The 26732-nt window shown below is 40.8% G+C and overlaps 1 protein-coding gene and 1 long non-coding RNA gene across 9 annotated transcripts in view; one reads left to right on the top strand and one right to left on the bottom strand.

Moving 5' to 3' along the window:
- The window catches only part of CHD6 (chromodomain helicase DNA binding protein 6), a 108735-nt gene extending 87390 nt beyond the window's left edge, over positions 1-21345 (top strand). For all 6 annotated transcript variants that reach the window (XM_081195937.1, XM_081195940.1, XM_081195939.1 and 3 more), the window contains 15 exons: positions 326-415; positions 1174-1277; positions 1902-2031; positions 2549-2609; positions 9515-9569; positions 11229-11448; positions 12034-12242; positions 12442-14055; positions 14729-14877; positions 15991-16197; positions 16491-16937; positions 17271-17453; positions 17538-17657; positions 18880-18984; positions 19860-21345. In XM_081195937.1, coding sequence (XP_081052063.1) covers positions 326-415; positions 1174-1277; positions 1902-2031; positions 2549-2609; positions 9515-9569; positions 11229-11448; positions 12034-12242; positions 12442-14055; positions 14729-14877; positions 15991-16197; positions 16491-16937; positions 17271-17453; positions 17538-17657; positions 18880-18984; positions 19860-20762 — 4597 coding nt within the window. In that variant the 3' untranslated portion in view covers positions 20763-21345. The remainder of the gene's footprint in view (positions 1-325; positions 416-1173; positions 1278-1901; positions 2032-2548; positions 2610-9514; positions 9570-11228; positions 11449-12033; positions 12243-12441; positions 14056-14728; positions 14878-15990; positions 16198-16490; positions 16938-17270; positions 17454-17537; positions 17658-18879; positions 18985-19859) is intronic.
- On the bottom strand, positions 14071-26702 carry LOC308588422. Of its 3 annotated transcripts, none has more exons than XR_014008741.1 (3): positions 26500-26702; positions 25716-25845; positions 14071-14664 (listed from the first exon to the last, which is right to left on the bottom strand). It is a non-coding gene; the product is annotated as an uncharacterized lncRNA (long non-coding RNA). The 3 variants fall into 3 exon arrangements; XR_014008742.1 differs by lacking the exon at positions 26500-26702 and adding an exon at positions 26463-26489; XR_014008743.1 differs by lacking the exon at positions 26500-26702 and adding an exon at positions 25937-26453.
- Positions 26703-26732: the final 30 nt, after the last annotated feature.

The following is a 26732-nucleotide window of genomic DNA, read 5'->3' as shown; positions in this document are numbered from 1 at the left end:
AGTCGTCTGCGACTGGACCTGACGGTCAGGGGTCCCTTTTACCTTTATGTTGGGTAGTAAGTCAAGTTATGAGTAAGAGTAAAGAGTGAAGTGTAACGTAAATCACAGCTGCTTGTTCCCCAGCCTGCATGCCTAGTGGCTTCTAGCACTGGGATCTGGTCCCTGCAAGGCCAGCTTTCTAACAAGGCAGCAATGACAGTTTCCACTGCCAGCAAATGAACTGGCACATCCTGGAGACCTGCAGATTGGCTTGTTAGGTTTGGGCAGCATATTGGAAACTCAAGATTTTGCCCTCTGAATCACTTGCTGCTCTTCCTTTCGGTAGGGTGCTGCTGCGTGTGCGGATGCTCTACTACTTGAAAGCTGAAGTGTTGGGGGAGGCAGCCGACAAAGCCTTTGAAGGAACTCCTGCCAAGTATGTTACATTCGCCTTCTGGAATTTTGCTTTACAGTCCCCCGTGTTGGAAACATACACAGCATGTGCTTGAGTTGCTGCGTTTTGACTTGGTGTGTGTGTGTGCGCGCGCACACGCGCGCAGGTGTTTTTGCACTCAGCAGGAAATTGTAGAACCCTGCGAATGCATATTTTTACCTACAGCAGATTATATTTGAAAGAAACCTGTGGAGTCTTTGCAGAGTATTTCTTGTTCTGCAAATACATGCAGATGAGAGCGGCAATAAGCTCAGCTGAATTAGAAAAGAGATCCATTCATGTCAAAACTCTGATAGGAGACCCAAGACCTATCCTGGAGACAGCAACAAAATTAAATATTTTAATGAACCGGTTGATCCTGACTGGTGCAACTGTCCAGGATTTCACCCAGGTCTTTCCTAGTCTTACCTGGAAATACCAGGAAGTGAACCTGGAACATTTTACAGCATTTCTTAGTGGATTTTCACAAGTTCACACTCCGAACATTTTATAGAGATGTTGGAACTTGCTGAAACATACGTGGTCTTAGTGAAGGACAAAACAGTTTGGAGAGATCCTTTATGGACCATTTGTTTTGATGGTGGCCCTGCTGTTGTGGAATTTCCTTCCCCATGAGTTCCATCACGCCCCTTCTGTGCTACTCTTAAACCTAAAGACTATTTCATTCCCAAATTTGTATAAATGAGAGGAATGGCTGTGCAGAACATTCTTGGGATATAATCTTTGCCTGTCCTTCACAGAGATCTGGATTTCCTCCTGCCAGACATTGACTACATAGAAATTCCTGTGGATTGGTGGAATGCTGAAGCAGATAAATCCCTCCTTATTGGCGTTTTCAAACATGGTATTACTTTTTGTATGGCCTGGAATATGACTTAATTCCTAGCAAGCATGCATAGGGTTGCTCTGTAAACCCTGCACAGGATTTTATGATGGGATTGAAATGCCTCTGTGTTGTGAGTTTAGGTTACGTATTGGGTGTTTAGGCTGTATAAAAGGGGGAGAAAGAATAGTTACAATAGATTTGTATTAAACTATATATTTTGTAGGTTTTAATGGTTAGATAAAAAAAAGAAATAATTGTGGACTGTAATGTGATATTTTAGCAATAATAAACATAAACCTCTTTTGTATTTATTTCTTTAACTTGCATACCTCTGTTTGACATAGTAAGGGGCAATAAGTTATCCAGGGCACTCAGTACTTGAAATCCTGATGGGGCCCTTCGCTGGCAACCTGAATTATGCCTGTATTACGTCCACATACCCTTGCCTGTATTATGCAACATAACAAAGTTTAACTAATTCAGCAACAACACTGCATCATATAGAATGGGCAGGCCACCTATCTTACCTCCTACTGTTTCTTGCTGATTACGTGGACCTTAACAGAGATGTAGTAGTAGAGAGTTAAGGCTGGAAGCACTCAGCTGAATACCACTGAACAAAAAACCTCTGGCTTTTGTCAGGTTACGAGAGGTACAATGCTATGCGAGCCGACCCAGCCCTGTGCTTCCTTGAGAAGGTAGGCATGCCAGATGAGATGCTGCTGTCTGCAGAGCAGAGTGTCATCGATGGAGTGCAGGATGCTCCAGAAAGGTAAGCTTATGCTGGGCTGGCAGGTATTGATCTGTCACAGGAGCAGAATTGCTTAAGTGAACACTATCCAGACTACATGCTGATATTGCTGTGGGAGCTGTACACAAAGGCTGTCGGTGACTATTTGTAGTGATGCTGTGGATTGGCAGATGGGGAAGCTTGGTCTATATGAATTACGTCAAAAGGTTATGCCTTGGAGCAGTTCTCTCCAAAAGCTAAGTGTGCACCATTCATGCATACAGTCTTGAGAAAGCATATCCATAATGGGTGGTGCTTTTGGTGACCCCCAAGTGTTAAATCAGCAGAAGGTGGGGATGGAATGATTGTTGGGCTGCCCGTGACTGTGCTGTCACAACAGTCTTCGTTATGAGGCAGATGCCTACCTATAGCCCAGGTAATAATAGCCAGCACTGCTTGCCTCCACTTCAGTGGAATTAATGTTTGGAGAATTCTGTCAGAATGACCTTGCCTTACAAAGCTTCTGCAGACTAACCCCATCTTGGATTGCTTTGTTTAGAGGGAACGTGGATAAAGAAGAGACAAGTGCAGAGAAGCTGGACGGGCTGCAGAAACAGGAAGTAAGTGTGATTTTCTAGGCAGGGTCTGCCATGGGAGCATATTCACCCGGTGCTTTTCCACCTGCACTGGCTCCCGGTGGAGTACAGAGTCAGATTTAAGGTGCTGGTTTTGACCTTTAAAGCCCGTCATGGCCTAGGACCCTCGTACCTACGGGACCGCCTTTCCTGGTATGCCCCACAGAGGACCTTAAGGTCCATAAATAGCAACACCCTAGAGGTCCCAGGCCCTAAGGAAGTTAGATTAGCCTCAACCAGAGCCAGGGCCTTCTCAACACTGGCTCCGGCCTGGTGGAACGCTCATGTCTCATGAGACCAGGGCCCTGTGGGATCTGATTTCTTTCCTCAGGGCCTGTAAGACAGAGTTGTTCCACCTGGCCTTTGGCTAAGAATCAGTTTGATTCCCTCCCCCTCTCTCTTTTTCCTTTCTCCTCTTGTGAAGAGCCTGCATCCTAATGTTTTAATGTTGTATTTTAATCTTGTTTTTTAAATTGTATTTTAATCAACTTGTTTTTATTATTGGTTGTTAACCACCCTGAGCCCGGTCTTGGCTGGGGAGGGCGGGGTATAAATAAAATTTATTACTATTACTACTACTACTACGCTGCTTCCATTATCTGTTCTGATGGTGTTCTGGGACTGCAGAACACACACAAATAACACCCTTGACAGTTTCACATCCCTTAAAGTTGGGGGTTTGGATCATATTGACAATATGAAGTGTTCTTCTGGTCATTTCATTTTTTTTTTTTAATAAAATTTTTATTGGTTTTACAAAATTTTAAACAACAAACAAACACTTAAAAAAACAAACATACATGTATAGTTTCATCCCCTATTTTCATAAACCTCTTTTCTCAGACTTCCCCATACCCCCCCTTTCTGCATCCCAATGTCCATATTTTTATAGCAACTCCCAACTGTTACTCTCCACCTCTGTCATCTTAGTCCTCTCTATATTCTGACCTTATGTCACTGTATCCCTTTGTTTCTGGAAACCAGAACACTTTAACATTCATTAAGTTTATAGTAGTCCTTAAGATAGCTTTTAAATTTTCTCCACTCTTCTTCCACCGTCTCTATTCGTTGATCACGGATTCTGCCTGTCATCTCGGCCAATGTCATATAGTCCATCACTTTCATCTGCCATTCTTCCAGAGTGGGTAGATCTTGTGTCTTCCAGTACTTTGCGATGAGTATTCTTGCTGCTGTTGTAGCGTACATAAAAAAAGTTCTATCCCTCTTTGACACCAATTGGCCGACAATGCCCAAGAGAAAGGCCTCTGGTTTTTTAGGAAAAGTACATTTAAGTACCTTTTTCATTTCATTATAGATCATTTCCCAGAAAGCCTTAATCTTCGGGCATGTCCACCAAAGGTGGTAGAAGGTACCTTCAGTCTCTTTACATTTCCAACATTTGTTATCGGGCAAATGATAAATTTTTGCCAGCTTGACTGGGGTCATGTACCACCTGTATACCATTTTCATAATATTTTCCTTTAAGGCATTACATGCCGTAAATTTGATACCGGTGTTCCATAACCATTCCCAGTCATCTGACATGATGTTGTGACCGACATCCTGTGCCCACTTAATCATAGCTGATTTGACTATTTCATCCTGTGTATTCCATTTCAGCAACAAGTTATACATTCTAGATAAATTCTTAGTACTGGGTTCTAACAATTCAGTTTCTAGTTTTGATTTTTCCATCTGGAAGCCAATTTTCCTGTCCTGTTTGAAAAATTCCATTATTTGATGATATTGAAACCAATTTTGTACCTTATGTTTCAATTTCTCATGACTTTGCAATTTGAACTTATCTCCATCTTGTTCCAAGATTTCCCAATACTTCGGCCATCCGACCTCCATATTGAGTTTCTTCACTGCCTTGGCCTCCACTGGTGAGACCCATCTAGGGGTTTTGTTTTCCAACAGATCTTTATATCTTATCCAAACATTGAACAATGCTTTTCTAACAATGTGATTCTTAAAGGCACTGTTGACTTTATCGTACCATAGATATGCATGCCAACCAAAAGCATTATTAAAACCTTCCAGATCTAAGATGTCCGTATTTTCGAGGAGCATCCATTCTTTCAGCCAGCAAAATGCTGCTGCCTCATAGTACAATTTCAAGTCCGGCAGGGCAAAACCCCCTCTTTCTTTAGCATCTGTCAATATTTTAAATTTAATTCTGGGCTTTTTGCCCTGCCAGACAAATTTCGAAATATCTTTCTGCCACCTCTTAAAACATTCCATCTTATCAAGAATCTGCAAGGTCTGAAACAAAAATAACATTCTAGGCAATACATTCATTTTAATCACTGCAATTCGGCCTAACATTGACAATTTCAAATTTGACCATATTTCTAGATCTTTTTTAATCTCTGACCAACATTTTTCATAGTTATCCTTATACAAATTCACATTTTTGGATGTCAGATAAACCCCTAGGTATTTCACCTTCTTGACCACCGTCAACCCTGTCTCCTCTTGGAATTTCTCTTTTTCCATATCTGTTAAATTTTCCCCTAAAACTTTGGTTTTTTGCTTATTCAACTTAAATCCAGCTACCTGGCCAAACTGTTGGATTATTTCCAGGACCTTTTTTGTACTAGTGTTTGGCTCTTGCAAAGTCAGTACTAGGTCATCTGCAAATGCTCTTAACTTATACTGTTTAGCTCCGACCTGCACTCCTTTAACCTGCTGGTCATTCCTAATCATATTCAGCAACACCTCCAGAACTGAAATGAAGAGTAATGGGGAAATTGGGCACCCCTGTCGTGTTCCTTTTTCTATCTTAAGTTCCTCAGTTACTACATTATTTACAATCAATTTAGCTTTTTGTTCAGAATATATTGCAGCCATACCATTCTCAAAACCTTGGCCTACCCCCATCCCATGAAGATTCTTTATCATAAAGCTCCAAGAAATATTGTCAAAGGCTTTCTCCGCGTCCACAAAAATCAGTACTGCTTTAGTGTTTATATTCACCTCTAGCTTTTCCAAAATGTCTATTATATTCCTTACATTGTCTGCTAGGTGTCTTTTTGGGAGAAAGCCTGCTTGGTTCATATGAATCTTCTCCATCAGCACTTTTTTAAATCTTTTTGCCAAAATGTCTGCAAAAATTTTGTAATCCACATTAAGTAGTGATATTGGGCGGTAGTTCTTCAGTTGAGTCTTTTCAGTCTCTGTCTTTGGTATGAGTGAAATATATGCTTCTTTCCACGATTCAGGTGCCTTTTTTCCCTCAAGGATCTCATTACAGACTTCTTTTAGTGGTTGAATCAACCATTCCTTCAACGATTTGTAGTATCTTGAAGTCAGTCCATCTGGTCCTGGAGATTTGCCCAGTTGCATATTCTGAATGGCAGCCTCTATCTCTTGTTCTGTTATTCTCTGGTTCAGATCCATCTTACTTTGATGAGAGATTTTTTGTAATCCATATTTGTCAAGGAATTTGTCTATATCTTCTTCGTTTTGCGGGCCTTGAGTATAAAGTTTTTTAAAGTAACTCAAAAAGCAATTTCTGATTTCATTGGGTTTAGATATATTTTTCCCATCCACTTCTAGGCTTGTAACTGTATTTAATTTCTGCCTTTTCTTCAGTTGCCATGCCAGAAGTTTGCCACATTTATTTGCTGATTCAAATGTCTTTTGTTTCATTCGCTTTATCTTCCATTCAATCTCTTGGTTCATCAATTCCATATATTGTGTTTGATATAACTTAATCTCTCTTAAAATCTCCTGGGACTTTGGTTTTGTTCTTAATTTTTTCTCTCCTTCCTTTATCTTTTCCAAAATCTTTTCTTTTTTCTCATTTTGTTTCTTCCTCTTTATTGAGTTTTGTTGAATCAAGAAGCCTCGCATCACCGCTTTACTTGCGTCCCAGATCACTCTTTTCTCCACGTCGGCCCTCAAGTTTATTTCAAAATAGTCTTTTAAGGTTCTTTGGGCCTTCATGAGGATCTCGTTATCTCGAAAGAGGGTGTCATTCATTCTCCATCTGAATTGACCAGTTGTTGTAAGCTTCATCTCCATCTTCACGGCGTTATGGTCGGAGCAAGTTTTTGGGCAGATTTCTACCTTCTTAATCTTTGGAGCCATGCCACTAGTAATCCAAATTTGGTCGATTCTGGTCCAGGTCATCATTGCTTGGGAGAAAAAGGTTCCCTCTCTCTCCAGAGGGTTCCTTGTTCTCCATATGTCTATCAAATCCATGTTTTCCGTCATTTCAAAAAAAGTCCTAGGAAGTCTCCCTTCCTTGGTAACTGTTAGTCTTTGTGCCTTATCCATATTAGTGGAGACCACACCATTCATGTCTCCCATGATTATCATATTATAATCCAAATAGTCCGTCAGGGTTTCATGAAGTCTCTTAAAGAAGTCAGATTTGCCTTCATTTGGAGCATAGATTCCAACAACTAGAAGTTTTTCTCCTTGTACTTGTATCTCCACTGCTAGATATCTCCCTTGTTCATCTTTAAACATCATTTTTGGAGTCCATTTCTCTTTCACATATATCACAACTCCTCTTTTTTTTACTTTATCTGATGAAATAAATTCTTGTCCTAGTCTTTTGTTTGTAAGTAATCTCCTGTGAGCTCTGGTTATATGGGTTTCTTGTAGACATATCAAGTCCAGTTGTTCTCTGTTCAAAATGTGAAATACTTGTCTTCTCTTCAAAGGCCCATTGAGCCCATTACAATTCCAGCTAAGGAATTGCAACGCCATCTTGTTATTTTTCTGAGACTCCTCCAACAGCTCCAAGTTGTTGCTCTTCTTCTGATGGTGGTGGTTTTTGTCCAAACGAACGGTTCAAGATGTCTAATACTCTCCTTTGTCCTGCAATTGGGTTCACAGTCCCCTTCTGCAGGTCCTCCTGGTGTCTTGCCAAAAATTTATCTTTGTCTTGAATTGTCTTTATTTTAACCTTCTTTCCGTTGTAATCAAAAGACAGCCCTTGTGGGAATTCCCACCTAAAGCGGATGGAATTTTTCTTTAACAGAAGAGCTAAGTCCTTGTAGAAGTTTCTTAAATCCAAAATATATTTTGGGATGTCTTTAAAGATCTGTACGGCTGAGTTTCCAATTTGCAAGGCCTTTTCAAAATGTAGTCCTAATATTTTGTCTCTTTCCTCCTTGGTTCTAAATGTGATCAAGCAGTCTCTCGGGGTCTTTCTGTCCTGTTTTTTACCCAGTCTAAAGGCTGTTGTAATTTTAAATTCGTCTTCCTCCAGATCCCAACAGTCAACAAACTCCCGTGTCAGGTATTCCACCAGGTTGTCTCTTTCATTCTCTGGAATCAGTCTTAATTTCAAATTTCTCTCTTTTCTCTGTAATTCCCACAAGGCCAGAGTTGCATCATGCTCATAGACCTTTTTAGCAATCGGCTCTAGATTCTCTTGTGTCTCTCCAGCAATAACTTTCGCTTCTTCGGCAATTTTACGCGTGGTAGCGTTTTCCTCGACCAATTTATTTATGGATTCTGTATTCTGGTTTAACCTTACTGATATTTCTGTTAATTTTTGTGTATTTTCTGAAGTCTGTTTTGTCAGAGACTCCAGAGATTGATTTATTTTAAGCAGGGCTTCTGTCACAGCTTCCATAGAGACAGCTGTCACTTTTTCTTGTCCTGCTGTTCCTGCAGATCCGGCAGTTACGCCAGAGATTGAGCCTCTTTTCTTTGTCTGTTGCTGCTGCAGCTGTTGTTGTTGTTGTTGCTTGGTTTTGGCTCTTGTGACTATCTCTTCTTGTGAGCCACTCATGTCAAGGTCGTTTCCCACGGGAGCTGTTCTCCGTTGGAAAGTTCCACTGTCTTAAGCCGTGCCAACCTTTACTTTACCCTCTAGGGGGAGCAAATCAAAATGGCCAAAATTAAGATGTCCAAATGCAGAAACAAAGGGGGATTCCAAAAATGCAGAGAGATTGACAGTTAAACCAAATATAGCTAGAGGTTTCTAGCTGCAAATTACCACTGTTTCCCAATAGATACTGTTTCGTCTTAGCCTGATGTACTGTAGCCAAGCAGTATATAAACTTTGTATCTCAATGTAACTTTTACAGGAGAAAGTCAGTTCAGTGATCTATTGTCCTAAAAGGCAGACCGTTTCGTGCTCTTAAATGACTGAGGCAGCGGAGGATTTTCCTTCTAGATAAATCATGCAGTTATCAAAGTCTCTTTTACCTCCCCTCTGCCCTGCTAGCTAGAGGGGAGATCTAAGGTCCAAATGTCCGGTTTAGTTAAGTAAAAAAGGAGTTTTAACGGATGCAGGTTTAAAGTTCCGTTGCTTTCGCTTTCATGCAGTCGGGGGGAGGCAGACTTCCTTGATTTTAACCACCCCGCTTTCAGCCCAATTTTCAAACTTTAAATAGTCCCGATTCTTTTCTGCTCTTACTCACGGGAATTCAGTCCAGATTTTCTTTTCAGGAAGGAATCGGCGCTCTCCGCTTATGGCGACGCGGCTTCACTCCGCAGGCTGGGTAGCGACTCTCAGCACCGCGCTCACTCCCGATGCCGCTCCGGAGCCTTTAAAAAGGCTCTTTCACAGTACCGGGGGGCGCAAAGGTGCCCACCGAATCTCCTTGTTCTCAGGCTTCAGCGCCTGAGATTTTAGGGGTCCCCCGCTCGCCGTAGCGGGCAAGACCCGAACTTGCGGAGCAGTCCTTCTCCGGAGCTCGGAGGTAGGACCGCCATTAAGCGCTGGCGCCGACCGGAAGTCCTCTCTTCTGGTCATTTCACAGTGCCTTTATAGATGTGTAACATACGCTGCTGTGCAGACAATGTAAATTATTATTATTATTATTTTTTTTACTGCATAATTCAATGTTGGCTTTGTGTATTTGGCTTTTTGGTGTCTCTAAAGTAAGCTCTGTTGATGTGGGCTTGTTTTCATTTCATAGGAGACTTCAGATGGTTGTGGTGAAGTCACTGAGAAGAAGGACGACACCATGGCAGGTGAGGCTCCGCTTCTAGATGTTTTAGGGAGTGGAGGGGTATTAATTTTATCGATTAGAATAGCAGCTTATGCTAACTTCCAGAGCAAATAAAAACTGTATTTCAAGAACCTATCTTGCAAAAGATCCTTCATTATGCATTTGAAAAACTCCAATAATACTTTTTTATTCCAGGTGCTTTGCAACTTAACAAGCCTTCCGAATGATAGCTACTATTTTCTGGTTTTCCCTCCTATTTCTTTTTTATTGAATTATGTTGCATACACAAACAATTAGAACAAAACTTAGTCATCAAACAGATTAAGTAAATAAAAAAAGAATAAAAAATTAATAAGGAAAAGTAAAATTATAATATAGAAGAAGAAAAAAGAAAGAAGAAGTATGAAAGAGAAGAAAGGAGAAAAAAGAATGTGTGTGTGTGTGTGTGTGTAACTAGGATAACAGTCAATCATTCATCATTAGGCTAATATTTTACAAACAGATTCTTAAATTAAAACACAGAGAACTACGCGCAAAGTTACATACAAAACAACAAATAAAGACTTATGCCAATACCACAACAGTTCATTGTTCTTAGTAAATATACTTTCCTGTATTTCAGTTGGTTCCTCATCTTGGTATCGGTACACTATTGCTTTTGCAGTGTTACTCTAGGCACAACCTGGTAGCTACTATTTTCTGTTGGTTTTATTTTGAATGTTGTTACTCTGTTTTCTCTGAACACTTCAAAGGTATCTTAGAGCAAGTAAAAGTACATCTATTTGTGTGTTTTAAAAATATATTAAACAGTATCCTATGAAACATAGAATAACGCTACATAAAACCAAGGCACTAAAGTTGCTGAAAGATAGTCAAAGCAGAAAGCTTGACAGCTTCCTTAAAGAAAGAAAAATGGGTAGCAAGGGAGTTCCACAGTAATGGGATCACTGCAGGAAAAGGCCTTGGTCTACAAATTAATCCTAGAGCACTGATTCCCAAGTGGACGGTTGGGTCATCAGCTGTTATTACCATGCACAGCAGCACATAAGGATATTTGTGGTTCTTCCTTCTGGATCAGTGGTTAGAACTGACAGGTGGGCTTAAAGAAAGACAAAAATTGGAGGGATGTGAATCTGGACTTGGTTGTATGGTACAGAAGCTAGACAGGTAAAAGGTACAAGGTTATTAGCATTGTTAGATGACACAAATATCGCCTCTCGCCATGGAGCAAAAGCAATGAAACTCAGCAGACTTTGAGTATGAAATTGTATTGCTGAGGGGAATTTTTTGTGTACGGCAAGCCTTCTGCAGAACAGGGTTTTGTTTACAATTTAAGACCAAACTTCCTTTTCCCCTTTGGATGGGTGTGTGGCTGCATGCTTCTGAGAGAATGGGTAGGCTTCAGTTTATGTGATTATCATTTCCACATAGTTCAGAGGCGTAACATTCAGAAAACAAAGGAAAGAAAGCAAAACCCAACAAAAAATAAGGTGACCTTTGAATCCCAGTGACTCAGAAACCCAATGCTGCCTGCATATCCCAACCATGGTATTGAAGACTGATGGGCAGGTTATGTCCGTGTATATGTAGGTGGGGTGAAGTACTTAATGATTCAGTAGGGATGTTTCAAGGACTCTGCAGCGTTTGTGTTAAATACTAATGACCTTGCTGATGTTTGAAGCCCAGGATGGCTCCGACCCAGACAAATCCAGCTGGCCTGTGTCATCTGCCCTCACAGCCAGACTGCGGCGTCTCGTCACTGTCTATCAGCGTTGCAACCGTAAAGAGCTCCCTACTAGGCCTGAGATCATTGGGCCTTGTAACCATGGTTATTGGCTGCAAGAGGAGATATTTAGGAGAGCCAACGAGATGGACCCTATCAACAAGGAAATGCAGAAAAGGTAATACAAAACAGTGGGCTGTGAACAGGCTTGATCTTATTTGAGCACTGGAAGGACTGTTTTAACATAAATGGGCAAAAACTGCTAATAGCTTATCCCCAAACACTGTAGATAGCCGAGGTTCATAGCCTGCATGCTGTAATTTCAAGCTTGCAGATGCTCCTACCATTACTGGAATCCCATATGCTTTGATTCCAGATTGTGGCATAACGTAAGATACCAAAGATCACCCCAATAGGCAGGGAATGTTCTCGTAACACCAGGAGCCAGCAAATACAGTATGCTTGCTATGATAAGTCTAGCAGGTGTGAAGAGCAGGCAGTCTCTCGCCCAACTTTGAAGCTGCAGGAGTGAGGGAGATTGCTGAAGCAGTTCTACAGTGACACCTGCCACCTCTCCAGCTCCAAAACTGGGAACTGTTCGGCTGCTACATTATCATTTGTTCAATTGTATCCCTAACACCCTCCCAAACTAGTAAAAATAGATTGACCAGAACTAATACATAATTACGACACACAGAAAATATGGAATTTTTTGAAAGCAAGTTTCCTGAATGGGTGGATTTGTGTTCCCCATGCATTGCAGATGGACCAGAAGAGAGCAAGCAGATTTCTATCGCACTGTCTCTTCATTTGGGGTAATGTACGACCCAGAGAAGAAGGTTTTCGACTGGACCCAGTTCCGATCCATTTCACGCTTGGAGAAGAAAACTGATGAGAGCCTAGAAAAATATTTCTATAGCTTTGTTGCAATGTGCAGGAATGTCTGCCGCTTGCCCCACTGGAAAGAAGATGGTGAGTGGGAACTATTTGGGGCTTCTAAACTTGTAATTTAGATGATGGTGGAGGACATTACCCTGCTTCTTTCCTTTTACTGCTAAAAACCCCCTGCTAAATGTCTTGAGCAACAGACTTGTAGTATTTTGACCTTAGTCTAAAGACATTCTACCCTTGATGGTTTTCTCTACCCTCCCTCCCTCTTCTATACTCATAGGCCCAGCTGATCCTAGTATCTATGTGGAACCAATCACTGAGGAGCGTGCTGCAAGGACCCTATACCGAATTGAACTGCTACGGAAGGTCCGTGAGCAAGTGCTGAGGTGTCCGCAGCTGCACGAGCGGCTCAAGCTTTGCCGTCCAAGCCTGTACCTTCCCGTGTGGTGGGAGTGTGGTAAGCATGACCGGGATCTGCTCATCGGTACAGCCAAACATGGGCTGAACCGCACGGACTATTATATCATGAATGACCCCCAGTTGTCATTCCTGGATGCCTACAGAAACTATGCTCAGCACAAAAGGACAGGGGTCCTTGGAACAGAAAACTTGTGTTGCCACCACCAAGCAAATGCTAAGCTGTATTGCTCCCCTTCATACAATCAGGTGGAAAGAAAACATGAATCTCCGGAGACCGAAACGGAGAGCTGTCTCAAGCTAGTGGGCTCAGGCAATAGCCTCTCGCGGACAGACAACATCTCCCAGGATAGCAGCTGTGAAAATTTCATGTCAAAAGTCCGGGGTATGATTTCCATTAACTATGATGAGAGCTCTTTGCCTGACTCTCTGATGTGCATGATGTATGATGAGAAGGCGTGCAACAGCGAACATAGCTCCCTTGCCCGAGACAGTCCCAGCTGCACAGATGTCAGTAGCAATACTACCAAAATAGCAGAGGGCAAAATAGATGGGGATGAAGATCTATCTAGCTGTGATGCTGAGACCACAAGAGAGCCCTCCTACCTGGATCACTTGCAATTTGGCAGTGACCAAACAGAGGGTCAGAATGCAGCCCAGGAGCCCTCATCTAAGGAAACTAAGCCCTCCAAGAGCTTTATTGTGGAACCCTGTAATGCCCTTGAGCACATGGAGAGTCCGTACGCTAACCCAGGATCAGTACCGTTTGAAAGAGATGGCATGGAAGGGGTCCTGAGCATAGGAGTGTATGGCCCCAGTCTCCATAACTTTGATATCAAAGTCCATCCTGAGAAGAGATTCATGGGCTTGTTGCATGAAAAGGGCTTGGAAGAGAAATCGGTGCAAAGTCAGAGCCACAGTGAAGAAGAGGAGGAGGAAGAGGAGGAGGAAGAGGAAGATCATTTGGAGACAGCTGCTGACACTGTGGAAGATTTGAGAGGTTGCTTAAAGACCCTAGATGGCGGTGAAGACAAACCCATTGTGCAAGAGGAGCAAAAGCATAGTTCATGTCTTCTCACTACTCTGGATGCATTCATGAAGGAAAGGAATAAGGAGCTGGTTGAGTCAATCTCGAGTGAGCAGGCAGCATCCAAATGTGATAGTGAGCATGGGGCTGGGGAGGACGATCAAGCTGAATTTGAGAGCCTTGAGGAGCACACCCCAGTCTTGCAAGAGATCCAGACCTGCCACCATCACCACTACCACCATTCTGCACGAAGCCAGACGTCAGCAATTCAGATGGAGCTCCTTAAGTCACATCCTGTTTGTATGGAGGCAGACCCCTGGGGAGATGACACAGAGGAAAAAAGGGGCAGTCCTGTTCCACAGCCTCTCTGTGGGAATGAAATGAAGAGGGAAGAGGAAGAGTGTGAGAATCAAGACCTAGAGAAGAGGGATGAAAGCAGCCAAAATCAAGGTAGAGTAATGTGGGGGGTATCTTTCTGCTAGTGAACATTCCTGCATATCTTAGTAATTTTCATTTTGAGGTGAATTGTAACTTGACACTAAGTATAATATAAAAAGACAGTATTAGCATGACATCAACATCTTACATATATCTTTACAAGTGCCAGAAAACTGACTGTGGCTGCGGATTAACAAATTTCAACTCCATAGGATCTTGCTTCATGCATGTTGCATTTTATACCCTTTACCAACTGAGTTGGCTCGGTTGGTTGGTTAGTTAGTGAAAATGAGCTTTTATGTATACTATTTGAAGGTTAGGATCAAGCTAGGCCACTGAATCATAGTAGCTGAATTATTTAACTGCTTCTGTTTTCTTCTGGTGTTTTGTAGCAACACTGAATTCTGTTGCTGCAAGCTTCCAGAGACACTTAGTGTAACATATCAAACTTCTGCCCATAATTAGCAATCTTCTTCAGAATCGCACATGCCATTCTGTCATTTAAATTTACCGACACTATTCTTCAAATATATGGGAGCTTCTAGAGGGTGTCATAGATGTCCAGGAACCATGCAGCTCTGTTGTGTTCTTTGTTGGAAGATCATCGATGCCTCAGAATGCCTTTGAAAGAAAGAGCGATTTGATGCTTTAATGAAGCTTACATGTTGTTTTCCACTCCGTCTAGATTGCTTTGAGAAGTTTTCTGAAGATGAAAGTAAGAGTTCCACATTTGTTGTTCCCGGAGAGATTGATGACCTGCAAGATGTCCGGGCACCTACCATTGCTCAGCTTCTGCAGGAGAAGACACTCTACTCTTTCTCAGAGTGGCCTAAGGTGGCTTGGTAGCTTAAGTATGCATGATTAAGGGCTTTAGGTCAATGTTCCGCAGGGACTGAGATCCACCTACCATGTTGTTTTCACACAGGTGCACCCTGGCTTGTGTCTGAACCCTTTTGAAAACATATTGAGAGAAGTAGAATAGATTATCCAGCAACATTTTGGAAGCAGCATTGACGCATTTCTCCAAGTTGAATATTTCTCTGTTATACTTCCTGCATTATAGTGTCATATTTTGTCAGATACGGGTGTTAATATCAATAGCTGTCCAGTGTATTCAATAAGCAATGTGAAAAACACCATTGTGTTTGTGATTCCAGTGGGCTATAGCCTTTTCTTTGTAAAAAGTCCAGGCACTTCCCTTTGCAAAAATGTCCTAGCAGTTTCGAAGTATTGAGGTTTTCTTTGAAGAAGAAAAAATGTTTTTATCTCTTTTTAGTTATTGGTCTCATGTTCTGAGTGTGTGGCCCTAACAGGACTTCAGCCTAAATGACAAGAGCCTCTGGCAGGCCTGTTATTGATGGTTTCCCTCCTATACCCTTTATCTTATTTTGAAAGGGACATCCTGGTGCTCTGCATTTGACTTCCTCCTGCAATCCAGGGTTTAGAACCCCGGTGTAGTTATTATCACTCATTGTTGAAATATTGCTGAGGCAAGTTAATAACCATCAGAATGCTACTGATGTTAAAACTGCTCCCAGTGTGTTTGTGTATGTATGTCCTAACAGGACATTATTGGGATCAACCTTACATTAGTAGCTTTAAATTATGATGTAGAGAAGGGAGCAAATTGATGTGTGATGGAAGGGTAGACTGTAGAGGTTTATTTTCCAGCTTGTGTTGCTTATTGGTAAACATCCAGTCATACTTTCAAATGCAATTTTTAAAAATGCAACAGAAATAGAGAGTGTATCTGCATAATGGCTCCAGTCATTTTCTTGGCTGAAAGCTGTCAATTTAAAACTTTGTATGGTATGTACCCTGGAATGAACACTTTCTACAGGAATGACCAAGTGTTGTGTGTCTTACATGTTGCCTAGTTGTAGTTCTTGGAAGGATTAGAATTTACAGCACATGCAACCTAGTGAAGCATATCTGCTTCTTTGACAGGATCGAGTGATCATCAACCGCATAGACAACATCTGTCATGCCATCTTAAAGGGCAAGTGGCCTTCTTCCAGCCAGCCATTCGAAATACAAACTGTGATGCCGACTCCTGCATTATCCAGCAGTACTGGCAATAGAAACAGCTACACTGAACCAGAGGCCTCCGAACCCAGCTTCAGCAATGGAGTGATAGCTGCACAGGTCCAGAAGGTGAGTTTGGGTAGACGTCTTTGCCTGCTGCAAAGTGTTACTTGTATAATGTTTCAAACTCCTGTCCATAAGTAAAAAAAATATGCTCAATACTGCATCAACTTAACTGTTCTTAAAATTACTGACACTATCATTCTGGCATCCTTTTAAAAAAAAGTTTATATTTACATTCAGGTATTTCTTTTAGACAAGGGTGCTGAATTTAAAAGTTAAAAGAAAATTATGAATGCAGTCTCCATTAGGACAGATTGTTGTAACTGTGCCTTTCTACCCACTCCTGGTTTTAAACACAGGAAGGTTTCCTGGCGCCCACTTTCGTCAAAGATGAACACAAGCACAGGCAACCGTATGAATTTGAGATGGAGAGAGATGCCAAGCAGAGGAGCCTTGAGCAGCTCGTGGCTTCCCACCCCCACCCTTCCATCGTGTTAAACGGCTGGCGGGATGCGGCAGTAGACCTCTCAAGAGTGCCTGATGGGTCACCAGCAAGCAGCTCCCCTTTCTCCCTGAGCACAAATATACCTAAGCTAGGGACAGTGAATGCTCTGCAGGGCTCCCTTGGCATGGACTTGTCTGGTATCCTTCAGGCAGGGTTAATTCATCCTGTCACAGGACAGATCGTCAATGGGAGTCTACGAAGAGATGATGCTGCCATGAGGAGGAGACGGGGCAGGAGAAAAAATGTGGAAGGGATAGATCTCATATTTTTGAAGGAGAGAACCCTCCAGACAGGGCTGCCAGTAAGTAACAATCCCCATCCTCTTTTATTCCTCTGCACTTTAATGATTGCTTAGTGCCAAGTGCAAATGTTTTGTTTTGTTTTATTCTTATTAAATAATGGTGTCAAGGTATTGGGGGTGGGGGTCTGCCCCCTGTGCAACTTAATCAAGGAGAAATCCACACCCCTCCCCAAGGAAATAGTTTGCCATTCTTGCAGCCTGGGTTTAGCTAGGGTAGTTGTGATGGCTGGATCAGATATTGTGTTCATTTTGCAATGACATTTGGAAAATTCAGTATTATTTCTGCATCTCAGTAGTGCCTTTCTTTCTCACTCTTCCCATTATATTATTCAGGAAGATCAAACCCAGACTGTACCAAGTAATCCTAACCCTGATGGGCCAGCCATTACTACCTCAGGTCCGCAGACCGTTCCAGGCACTAATGTCCAGGCAGAGAAGATTGTTCCAAATAAGAGTCTTCTAGACTGGCTGAGACAGCAGTCTGACTACACGCTTGAAATCCCCGGCTTTGGCACAGTAAGTACAAGTCTCATATTCCAGTCCTGTGCACGTTTACTTGGAAGGGAGCGTCACTTATATTTTCACTAATATTCCTTTCAGAACTTTTCAGAAAAGCCTAAACAAAGGAGGCAGCGCTGTAAGGACCCTAGCAAATTGGACATAAATTCTCTCACGGGGGAGGAACGCGTGCCTGTGGTCCATAAGGGTACTGGGAGGAGGGTAAGCAGTAGACTTTACTATTCTTGTCTTTTATATGATTTGGCACAATGTCAGTTCTAAATGCATTCAAATCCTGCAAAGCTGAGTTCTGTCTTCACTGGCTTATTTTGTTTTGGAGAAGAAAATGCAATTTCTCTCAAGTCTGCCTTTCCTTGCCTCTCTTCCTACATATGAAGTGTGTATGTGCAAATGAATTACTTAAGTGTGAATATCCCCACTTCCACATAGATCTGCTTATTGAAGTGGAGGGGGGAATTAGCCTGCTGCTTTCACACCAGATTGCTACATTCCTCACAGACAAATTGACTGGTAAGGAAGGATTGCTGCCTGCTGTAGGGCATAGCTGGTTGGAGCTGTACTTGCTTCCTTCCAGCGAATTGACTCAAACAGATGGAAGGTGCAGCTTGCTGTGTCACATGGCAAACTGCAGCTTTTTCTCATGGGTACGCTCTGCTGGCTGGAAGGAAGCAATGTTCCTTGCAGTGTTTTTCCAGGCAATATGAGAAACATTGTGGAGGAGTATTTCTTTCGTAAGGGAAAACCTAAATAGGGACACGGGGATCAGGAGGGTGGACTATACCAGCTGTTATGAAATATCATGGAGAAAACATTTGGGTGACCTCCGATGTCCAGTATGCTAATTTTATATCTCAGTCACAAGAAAATATTTCCTCACATTCACAAAAGTTCCCAATGCATCTACATAGGGGTGGACTGCATGTTATGTTTGTACAGTAGTACCTTGGTTGCCAAACGCCTTGGAACTTGTACGTTTTGCCTCCCTAACGATCGAAAACTGGAAGTGAGTGTTCCGGTTTTTGTACGATTTTCGGAAGCTGAATGTCCAGTGGGGCTTCCGATCGGCTTCAGGACGCTCCTGCAGCCAATAGGAAGCTGCACCTTGGTTTTCAAATGGTTCCGGGAGTTGAATGGACTCCTGGAACGCATTCTGTTTGAGAACCAAATACGACTGTATTTGATTTACATCTGTAGGTTCCAGCAGATGCTTGTAAGGGCAATCCTTTTAGGACATTGTCACAAACTGTAATCTGTACAACATCCTCAGATTTCAGTCAGTTACCATGTACCATTTTCCTTCTGGAAACAGCAAAAAAGTGGGCAACTCAGCTTTGATTTCTCTAGGTGTTTCATCATATATTACTTATGCAATGTTGCTTAGTCTTTTCTGCAAAATAAGTAATCATTTTACTGTGTTTTATAGTTAGGGGGAGCCATGGCACCAGCACTGAAGGAACTGCCAAGGTGGCTTGATGCAAACATGGAGTATGCAGTTGCAGCAGACTGGTCTGACATTGTTAAGCTTTCAGTAAGTTAAAAGGTTTTCAGAGAAATATCTATCTTGTAACTCCCCTCCACCTCTTCCATATCTCTTTTCTAATTAGTTTTCTGAATAGTTAGCACAGCTGTTTGTTTTTCAGTACAATTGAAAGATAGTTAAGTGTGAGAGCATGCTGTATACATAAAGCTAGGCTTACCTGCAGATGCAGAGCTGGCTTTTGAATTAAATATGCAAACAAACTATCTTTCAAAATGTATCCTGATCCCTTGTTCTTCACTGATCTCTCTGAATTTCAGGGAAGATAACAAATCACATAATCCATGCATTTCACACTTCCCAAATCATTCAGATTTGTATCCTTTGTGTGCTCACAATTTGGTTAGGCTTCCAGTTTGAGCAGTGGCCAAAAGTACTTTCCTGCTAACTTCATTTGAGGATGGCTGGAACTGTTTCTTTGAGAAGGCCCTTCTAAAAGAACTGAAACACTTTTTTTAAAAATAAAAAGAGCAAGCAACTATTAGCTAGCAATAATTAATTATAAGTACAGCCCAGTCTTATGCATGTTTACTTGGATATCTTGTGTTCAGCCAGGCTTACACCTTAGAAAATGTCCATATTATCTATCACAGCCTTAAGACTGATCCTGTACTCTCTTGCCAGGGAGTAAGCCCTATTGAACTTAATAGAACTTGTTTTTGGGGTAGACATGTATAGGATTGTGGGGTGGGGGTTGCTGGTTATTTTACCAGCAAAGCACAGAGACTTTGTTTTCGCACAAATTACAGATTGGTTTGTCACACAGAGAAGCACTTGGGGATTTATATTCCACTAGAGAACACAGCTGAAGGCACATGTGATTGTGTTAACATTTGGAATTCTATTTCTTCTCTTTTCCAACTCAGGGTTTTTTACCTGAAAGCAAGTTTAATCGTATTCTGACTGAGCCTGTACTCCGAGATGCTGGGCCTCGGCGGAGAGGAAGGAGGCCAAGGAGTGAACTTTTTAAAGCTCCTGGCATAGTAGCAGATGCTTCTTCTGGAATGGGACCATTATTCATGAATGGACTTATTGCTGGAATGGATTTAGTAGGACTTCAGAACATGAGAAACATGCAAGGCATTCCTTTAACTGGGCTGGTTGGGTTTCCTGCTGGATTTGCAGCAATACCTGCTGGCGAGGATGTCAAAAGTGCTCTGAGTATGTTGCCGATGATGCTACCAGGCATGGCTGCTGTACCACAAATGTTTGGTGTTGGAGGACTTCTTAATCCATCAATGACAACTACTTGTACTTCAGCTGCTCCAACTTCATTAGCAAGCACAACTAAAAGTGGTACGTCGCATGCAGAAAATGATGCTGAAGACAAACAAAGTGGCCAAGGTGCAAAAACAGAAACTCTGTCTGAAGATAAGTCTGGTCCTAGTTCATTTTCTGATCAGTCAGAACCTGCAATAACTACCAGTAGTCCTGTAGCTTTTAACCCGTTTCTTATTCCAGGAATGTCATCTGGACTGATCTATCCCTCAATGTTTCTTTCTCCTGGTATTGGTATGGCATTGCCAGGCCTTCAACAAACCAGACACTCAGAGGCAACAAACCTAGAAAGTCAGAAACGGAAGAGGAAGAAAACTAAAGGGGAACTTGCAACTGCAGAACCAGAAACTCTCTCACTGTCCGACAAGGAACATGCAAACAGTCAAAACTGTACAGAACAAACACCATCTGTGTCAGAAGAGAATGAACAGGATGTACCAGCAGAGGAGGAGGAAGAAGAGGAATTCAAAGATATTAAAGATATCAATTAGAACTTTTGTTTCATTCTGAAAAAAATAATATTGTGGCTTGTAAGTTTCTCATCCCATAAATATTTGTTACAGCCCTCTGTTCCCACTTCACCTTCATAAAAAAAACCTGTGTTTCTATAAGTAATATTATCTACCTAATTCCTGGTAAGATAACTATGGTGACATGTTAATAGTTGCAGGGTCTTGCCATAGAGATAAGCAGTGTTCTATAATTGGTACGGGAGGCAGAAATTTCTTGTTCAGTTGTCCAGCTGTTCATCCTTCCCTTCTCCAAAACAGTAGTAAATAAGTACTTGGTGATTGCCAAAACTGCTTACTTGTTTGAGAGGGGAAATAATCTCAGTAAGACAATGCTTCTCTAATGATGGAAACACAAACACAGGAAAAGGTAGATGTTTTTACAAAGACACTGAATTTAAAAAATCTTGTATTTTGGGGTAAAAAGCACAGTTATAGTAAGTGCTAATGTGTATTTTTTGATTTAAAGTATTTCCCTATTTTATCATGGTTACTAGATTAGTAGTATAGACAGAAGTATATAACTAATGATTGAAAATGCATATATTCATTTCTTTCTTTTTTTTTTTTAAAAAAGGCATTAATGGTAGATAATTTCCTTCTGTTCACACTACAAAGTTTTGGAAACAAACTGCTGTAAGTGAAAAGATTACCTGAACTTTTATATTTCTAAAACCAAATCTTGCTTTATGTTTAAGGTGGATTTCATTTGTCCTTTCTTTGATTTTAGGCCATTTCCAGCTCCTGCTAAGAAACTGACGCACATCTTGCATGATTTTTCTCTTTTTTTAATGCAGAGGCAGGAGCTTAATAACTTCCAGTTATTTTTTTTATTTTTCTATTAGCCATTTCTCACAAAGGCCCTTAACAATAATTCCCCCTCCCCCAATGAAGAATAAACTACTGGTTTTAATCTTCTTATGAGGGAACAGGATTGGCTTTTATCAATTCTACTACCCTAAGAAATGTTATTTTTTGAAATCAGAATTTTTAAAGCTGTGAGATGGGCTTTTGTTAAGGACTGTTGACGGTTTCAAAGCTTGAGTTTATCCTCTGTTTCTAGTATTAGACTGTGAAGAAAACGTTTTTGCTCCCCCTTTCCATTCCTCTTGATCCCATTCACTGTTCAGTGGTATTTCCCAATGTCTCTGCACATACATTTTGTGTAAGTGTTTCAGATGAAACCCTTTAAAAACATAAGTAGGCTTCCAAAGCTCAGTGTGTTGAAACGCCCTCCACAGGTAATCTTTACATAGCCCTCTTTATTCCCACTCCTATGTCACTTCTCTTTCACTTGGGCTTGTTCTAATTTATAGCTCATGGCTCGAGACTTGAAAAAATACACACTTTGTGGTGCGATGTTTAAATGGCAGACCATTAGAGGGGCTTCGGAGTGTATGCTCATATTCAGATTCACATTTGGTTTGTCACAATTTACTGTATTTTTTACTTATTTTTTTCTGTTACAGTTTTGCTAATTTATCAGATGGTCCAAATGTTTTGACATAACTATTTCAGTTTGCATTATTTATTTATGATGCTTTTTTCATTGTCTTTTATACATTTGGGATTATAAAGTATGTACATGTTACAATTAGCATCTCAAAGAAGTCTGTTACCCATGAACTAAAATTAAGTCTGTATGTTGCAGTGAATTTATTCTGAGTTTTCTGGGTTGGAATCAATTTCAACAATTTATGATTATGCTATTGCAAGAGATTGAATATGACATAGGCCCTATTTAAATAGCACCCTGTAGCACAGATACTGTATCACTCTTGACAGATTTCTTAGAAATGCTGCTATCTGTTTAACTAACATTTTGTTCAGTTTTGCCTCCAGTGGAAGCAGAGAGGTTTTTTCAGCTGTTAAATCCAAAATCAATATAATTTATTTATGTAAAAAAAATCACTTGATATATTTTTGAACCTTTTAAGTACTAACTTTTTATTTAGTAGAAAACATGTACTTGCCCTAAATCCTTAAAATACAAATGCTATAAAACTTCATATATCTTGAAAGCCTTACTGTGAATGGATGCAGGTCTCTCTCTCTGGAGTCTATTTGTAATATATAAAAAGATTATTTGCCAGAGCTACACTCGTAAGGAACAGGGTTGAGACTAAACTTTTATTTAGTTTGTCAGCATGTGCTATATACCTTGTTCTTATTTAATGTGTGTGTGTCTGAGTGTGTAGGTTTCTCTTTGACTTTTAATGTGTGACTCTTTTGCAGTGATGGAGCTACTCTGGCTTATTTACAATGAAAGGCATCAATGGCTACTTATTCCCCCCCCCCCCCCATAATCATCTTCGAGAACAAATGCAGATTTCCCACTTATTTCGTGAACACTCACATAAACATAGATGCTTCATCAAATGTGCTATTAAAATAAACTGTCTGTGCTTGTAAAAAATGATAAATAGATTTAAAAGTCAGATTTTTAATTTTTTAATTTAGTGCCTATATCATGCATTTTTAAAAATATTGGCAGAGCCTTGCGAAAGTTGTATATACTTTTTTCTAGGAAATCTATTTCTGATTGTTTTGCTTGACTTGGAACTAAACATGACTTGCCTTTTTCTCAGCATGAGCACTGTTTTGGCCTGTAGCTTATCTTTCTTTCATATTACTTCCCATACGACCCAAGAAGCCCCACTGTATAAACTATGCATTACTTTTATGACTGGGTAGATTTGATTTAATTGCACAATACAGTACTTACATACTTTTCAGCAAACTAAACCATAATACTATTTTAAGCCATCCTTCTATCAGACAGTGCTTTCAAATATTCTTTAACATTAACATTCCATATTGTTTTGGCACCCAGCTGGATGGAGGTTTCCAAGCTACACAACTAGAGCTATTTCCAGCTCAAGGACCAGAAGACACTAAGAGAGTTTCATCATTTAAAATCTAGTGATTCATGTAGATCCCATAGTGAATTTGCACAGCACATCTAATTAGCAAAAATAAAGTATGTAGTGCTGGTTTCACCTGTTTAGATCCTGAGAATTTCAATTAAAAAACTGCCATGGTGAAGGGTGTCAGTAACTGTTTCCAATGTAAGGCTTCTAAAACTCTCTTAAGAAGAGTTTTGGATTTGATATCCCGCCTTTCACTCCCCTTCAGGAGTCTCAAAGCGGCTAACATTCTCCTTCCCCTTCCTCCCCCACAACAAACACTCTGTGAGGTGAGTGGGGATGAGAGACTTCAAAGAAGTGTGACTGGCCCAAGGTCACCCAGCAGCTGCATGTGGAGGAGCGGAGACGCGAACCCGGTTCCCCAGATTACGAGACTACCGCTCTTAACCACTACACCACACTGGCTCTCCAGTGCTCTTAGGAATATTTTATAGTGATGTCTTTATTTCTTAAATCTGCCAGTATTCCTTAAGAAACAGAAACAATGTATTTCAGAGTGAAACGAACTGTAGGAGGTTTGGATTATTGCATCATGCAACAGATTGGCCAAGATATAAGGACCTCAAATGCTGAGCCTTTGGATATAGGACAGCCACAATATAAAAACAATTAAATGTTTTGTTATGCAGTGTTTGACTTGAGCAGAAATCTCATTTTCATCCCATAAATGTTTATATGTTGTAAAACCTCTTTTGTTATCCAGAATCTCTTATAATAATATAGTTCACCAACCAGCCTCAATGTTGTATGGGTATGGATTGTGTCTGATAGATTCCCCTTCTGTTTGGGAGGCCGGAGAATGCTGTTCTTTGTGCAGGAAGCAGGCCTGAAGTGGCTTTTACCAGCATGGGACAGACTGTCTTACCAAACTACAGAAGCTGAAGCCCATTATTTTATGCCTTGAACTAGATTCAGTATCAACTAAGAAACCACCTGATTACTGAATGATTTATTTGAATGGAGAAGTATAAAGGAAGTCTGACTACATTCTGAACATCTTTTCCTGCCATCACAGCAGATTGATAATTTATCAGAGATATGTGAACATTTACTTCCCATCTCAGTTCAACAATTACAATTACCTCATTTTTCAAATGTGTAAAAGCACTGCTATTCCTGATAATAAGTTTTTAAATCCTGAAACCACCCTACTTGTCCCCTTCCCCCAATACAGCCCTAATTCATAGCACCCAAGCTATAGAATTGTCTGGTCAACTGATGAGCCAAATGTCCTGTCTCTCAAGTATATTTAAAGGAGAGAACAGAAGAAAAAATAGTTGCCTTCCAAAGTGCAGAAAGAAAGTATGTTGAGGAGGCCCCAGGCCAAGCAGCTAATGACACATTTCAGAAGACTGATAACTGGGTTCTAAGTGTGCTGTCTCAATGGGTTGTTTTTAAAGCTGTTGATTAAAGTATTTTTGATCATCTTTTTAGAAAAATTGATTAAGTGGTAAAATTAAATCTACATGTAATCAAGTGTACGTTTTTGAAATATTGAAGAAAATGTGGGACAACCTATGGTCAAAGAAACAAAAGCTACCAATTGTTGGAAAGAGAGGCTGTTAGTTTTTTATTGTTGTTCCTTTTCGTATTATTTAATTTTTCATATTTCCTCACCAAAATGAGAATACTTCAGCCATGTGTACCTTTAATTGTCAGAGCCTACTGGATTAAAATTTGTCTTCATTAGTTAGAATTAACCCACAACAACTGAGCAATTTACTCATTTGTTGATTAATTAATCAATTTAAGTTAATACATGTTTGCAGCGCTAGTTATTTTATCTACCTGACTAGGGTAACACTACAACCTTTTGCCGCCAAAACCTAAAATGGTGGAGTACTATGAGTGGCTTCAGTTGGCATAGTCAATAGAACTTGCACGGTTGCAGATCATGCAGTAACTAACATGGCTCACAAATCCGTTACACACTATTTTCCAAGAAAGTTAAAAGTTCTTCTGGGTAGTTTGAGGAAGTGATGTTGAACACTAATTGTACATTGCTTACCTTGGTGACACTGGCTCCATAGCACTGCTCCAATCTGAGAAGTATCTTGGACTGAGATAGTGGGTGGTCTCCTTTGACTGTCTGAGCCAATGGCTTACTTTTCAGTGTAGGTTCACCCTAATCTAGATAACTGGGAAAAAATATTCAAGCATAAATAGAAACCAACCGCCTGGTGTGCATGTGCGTGTGCATGTGCACACCTTGTTTGTCTTATTTCTTACCTCAGGCGTCTAAATTAAAATGCTTGATTTGGTTAATCAGCCAGAGTTTTTCCTCTCTCATTTGTAAACAGTCTTTGAGAACAAGGACCAAACATTGCTTATAAAGCTTTTTTTTTTATAGCCATGATAGTGCCATTTAAAAAGAAAGAAAAGTCCAAAAAGTTAGGGCAGAGTTAGCGTGGGAAGTAGTATGCTGTATACAGGAACAATTTTACTAAAGCGAAGTATACGTAGCCTTATAAAAAAAAATAACAACTACAGAGGGGTGGGATGACCATCTTAGGCAATAAATAGCAGCTCTTCCTCGTCTCCGTTTATTACTGTTTATGACGTGAGAGGTGTGGCTCGAGCGTCCAGAAGTGACCTCCCCCAACCTGGAAGCTTAAGATTTTATCAGGAAGCCATTCCAGATATATAAGAATTTCCTGTTGCTATGAGGAAATAATTGCGTTTTTTGTTTATTTATTTATTTTGAACCTGAGCTGGAAAAGTGACAACTACTTCTACTGAGGAAGAGTTTGTTTACCCTGCTGTCCTTTGGACAGATACCCTGAGCAGCTCACCCTCGCTTGGCCCTTTCCCTCCTCTAGACTCCTATGCAAAGGCTGTCTGTTGCGCCTTTGTTCGTGTGCGTGTATGTAATATCTATCCATTTTTAAAATTCAGCGGGGGGACCAATTATCAGTAGGGTTTGGGACATCAGAGTGCATTTTATTCCCCGCCCCATCCACGCACAAGACCATTGAAAAAGTTTGCGAATCTACCGATGGCGAAAACGCCGCTAGATATTTAAAGA

This window comes from Podarcis bocagei (genome assembly GCF_964188305.1).
Source record: "Podarcis bocagei genome assembly, chromosome: 5".
Lineage (NCBI taxonomy): Eukaryota > Metazoa > Chordata > Lepidosauria > Squamata > Lacertidae > Podarcis > Podarcis bocagei.
This window is presented reverse-complemented; position numbering and strand designations above follow the sequence as displayed.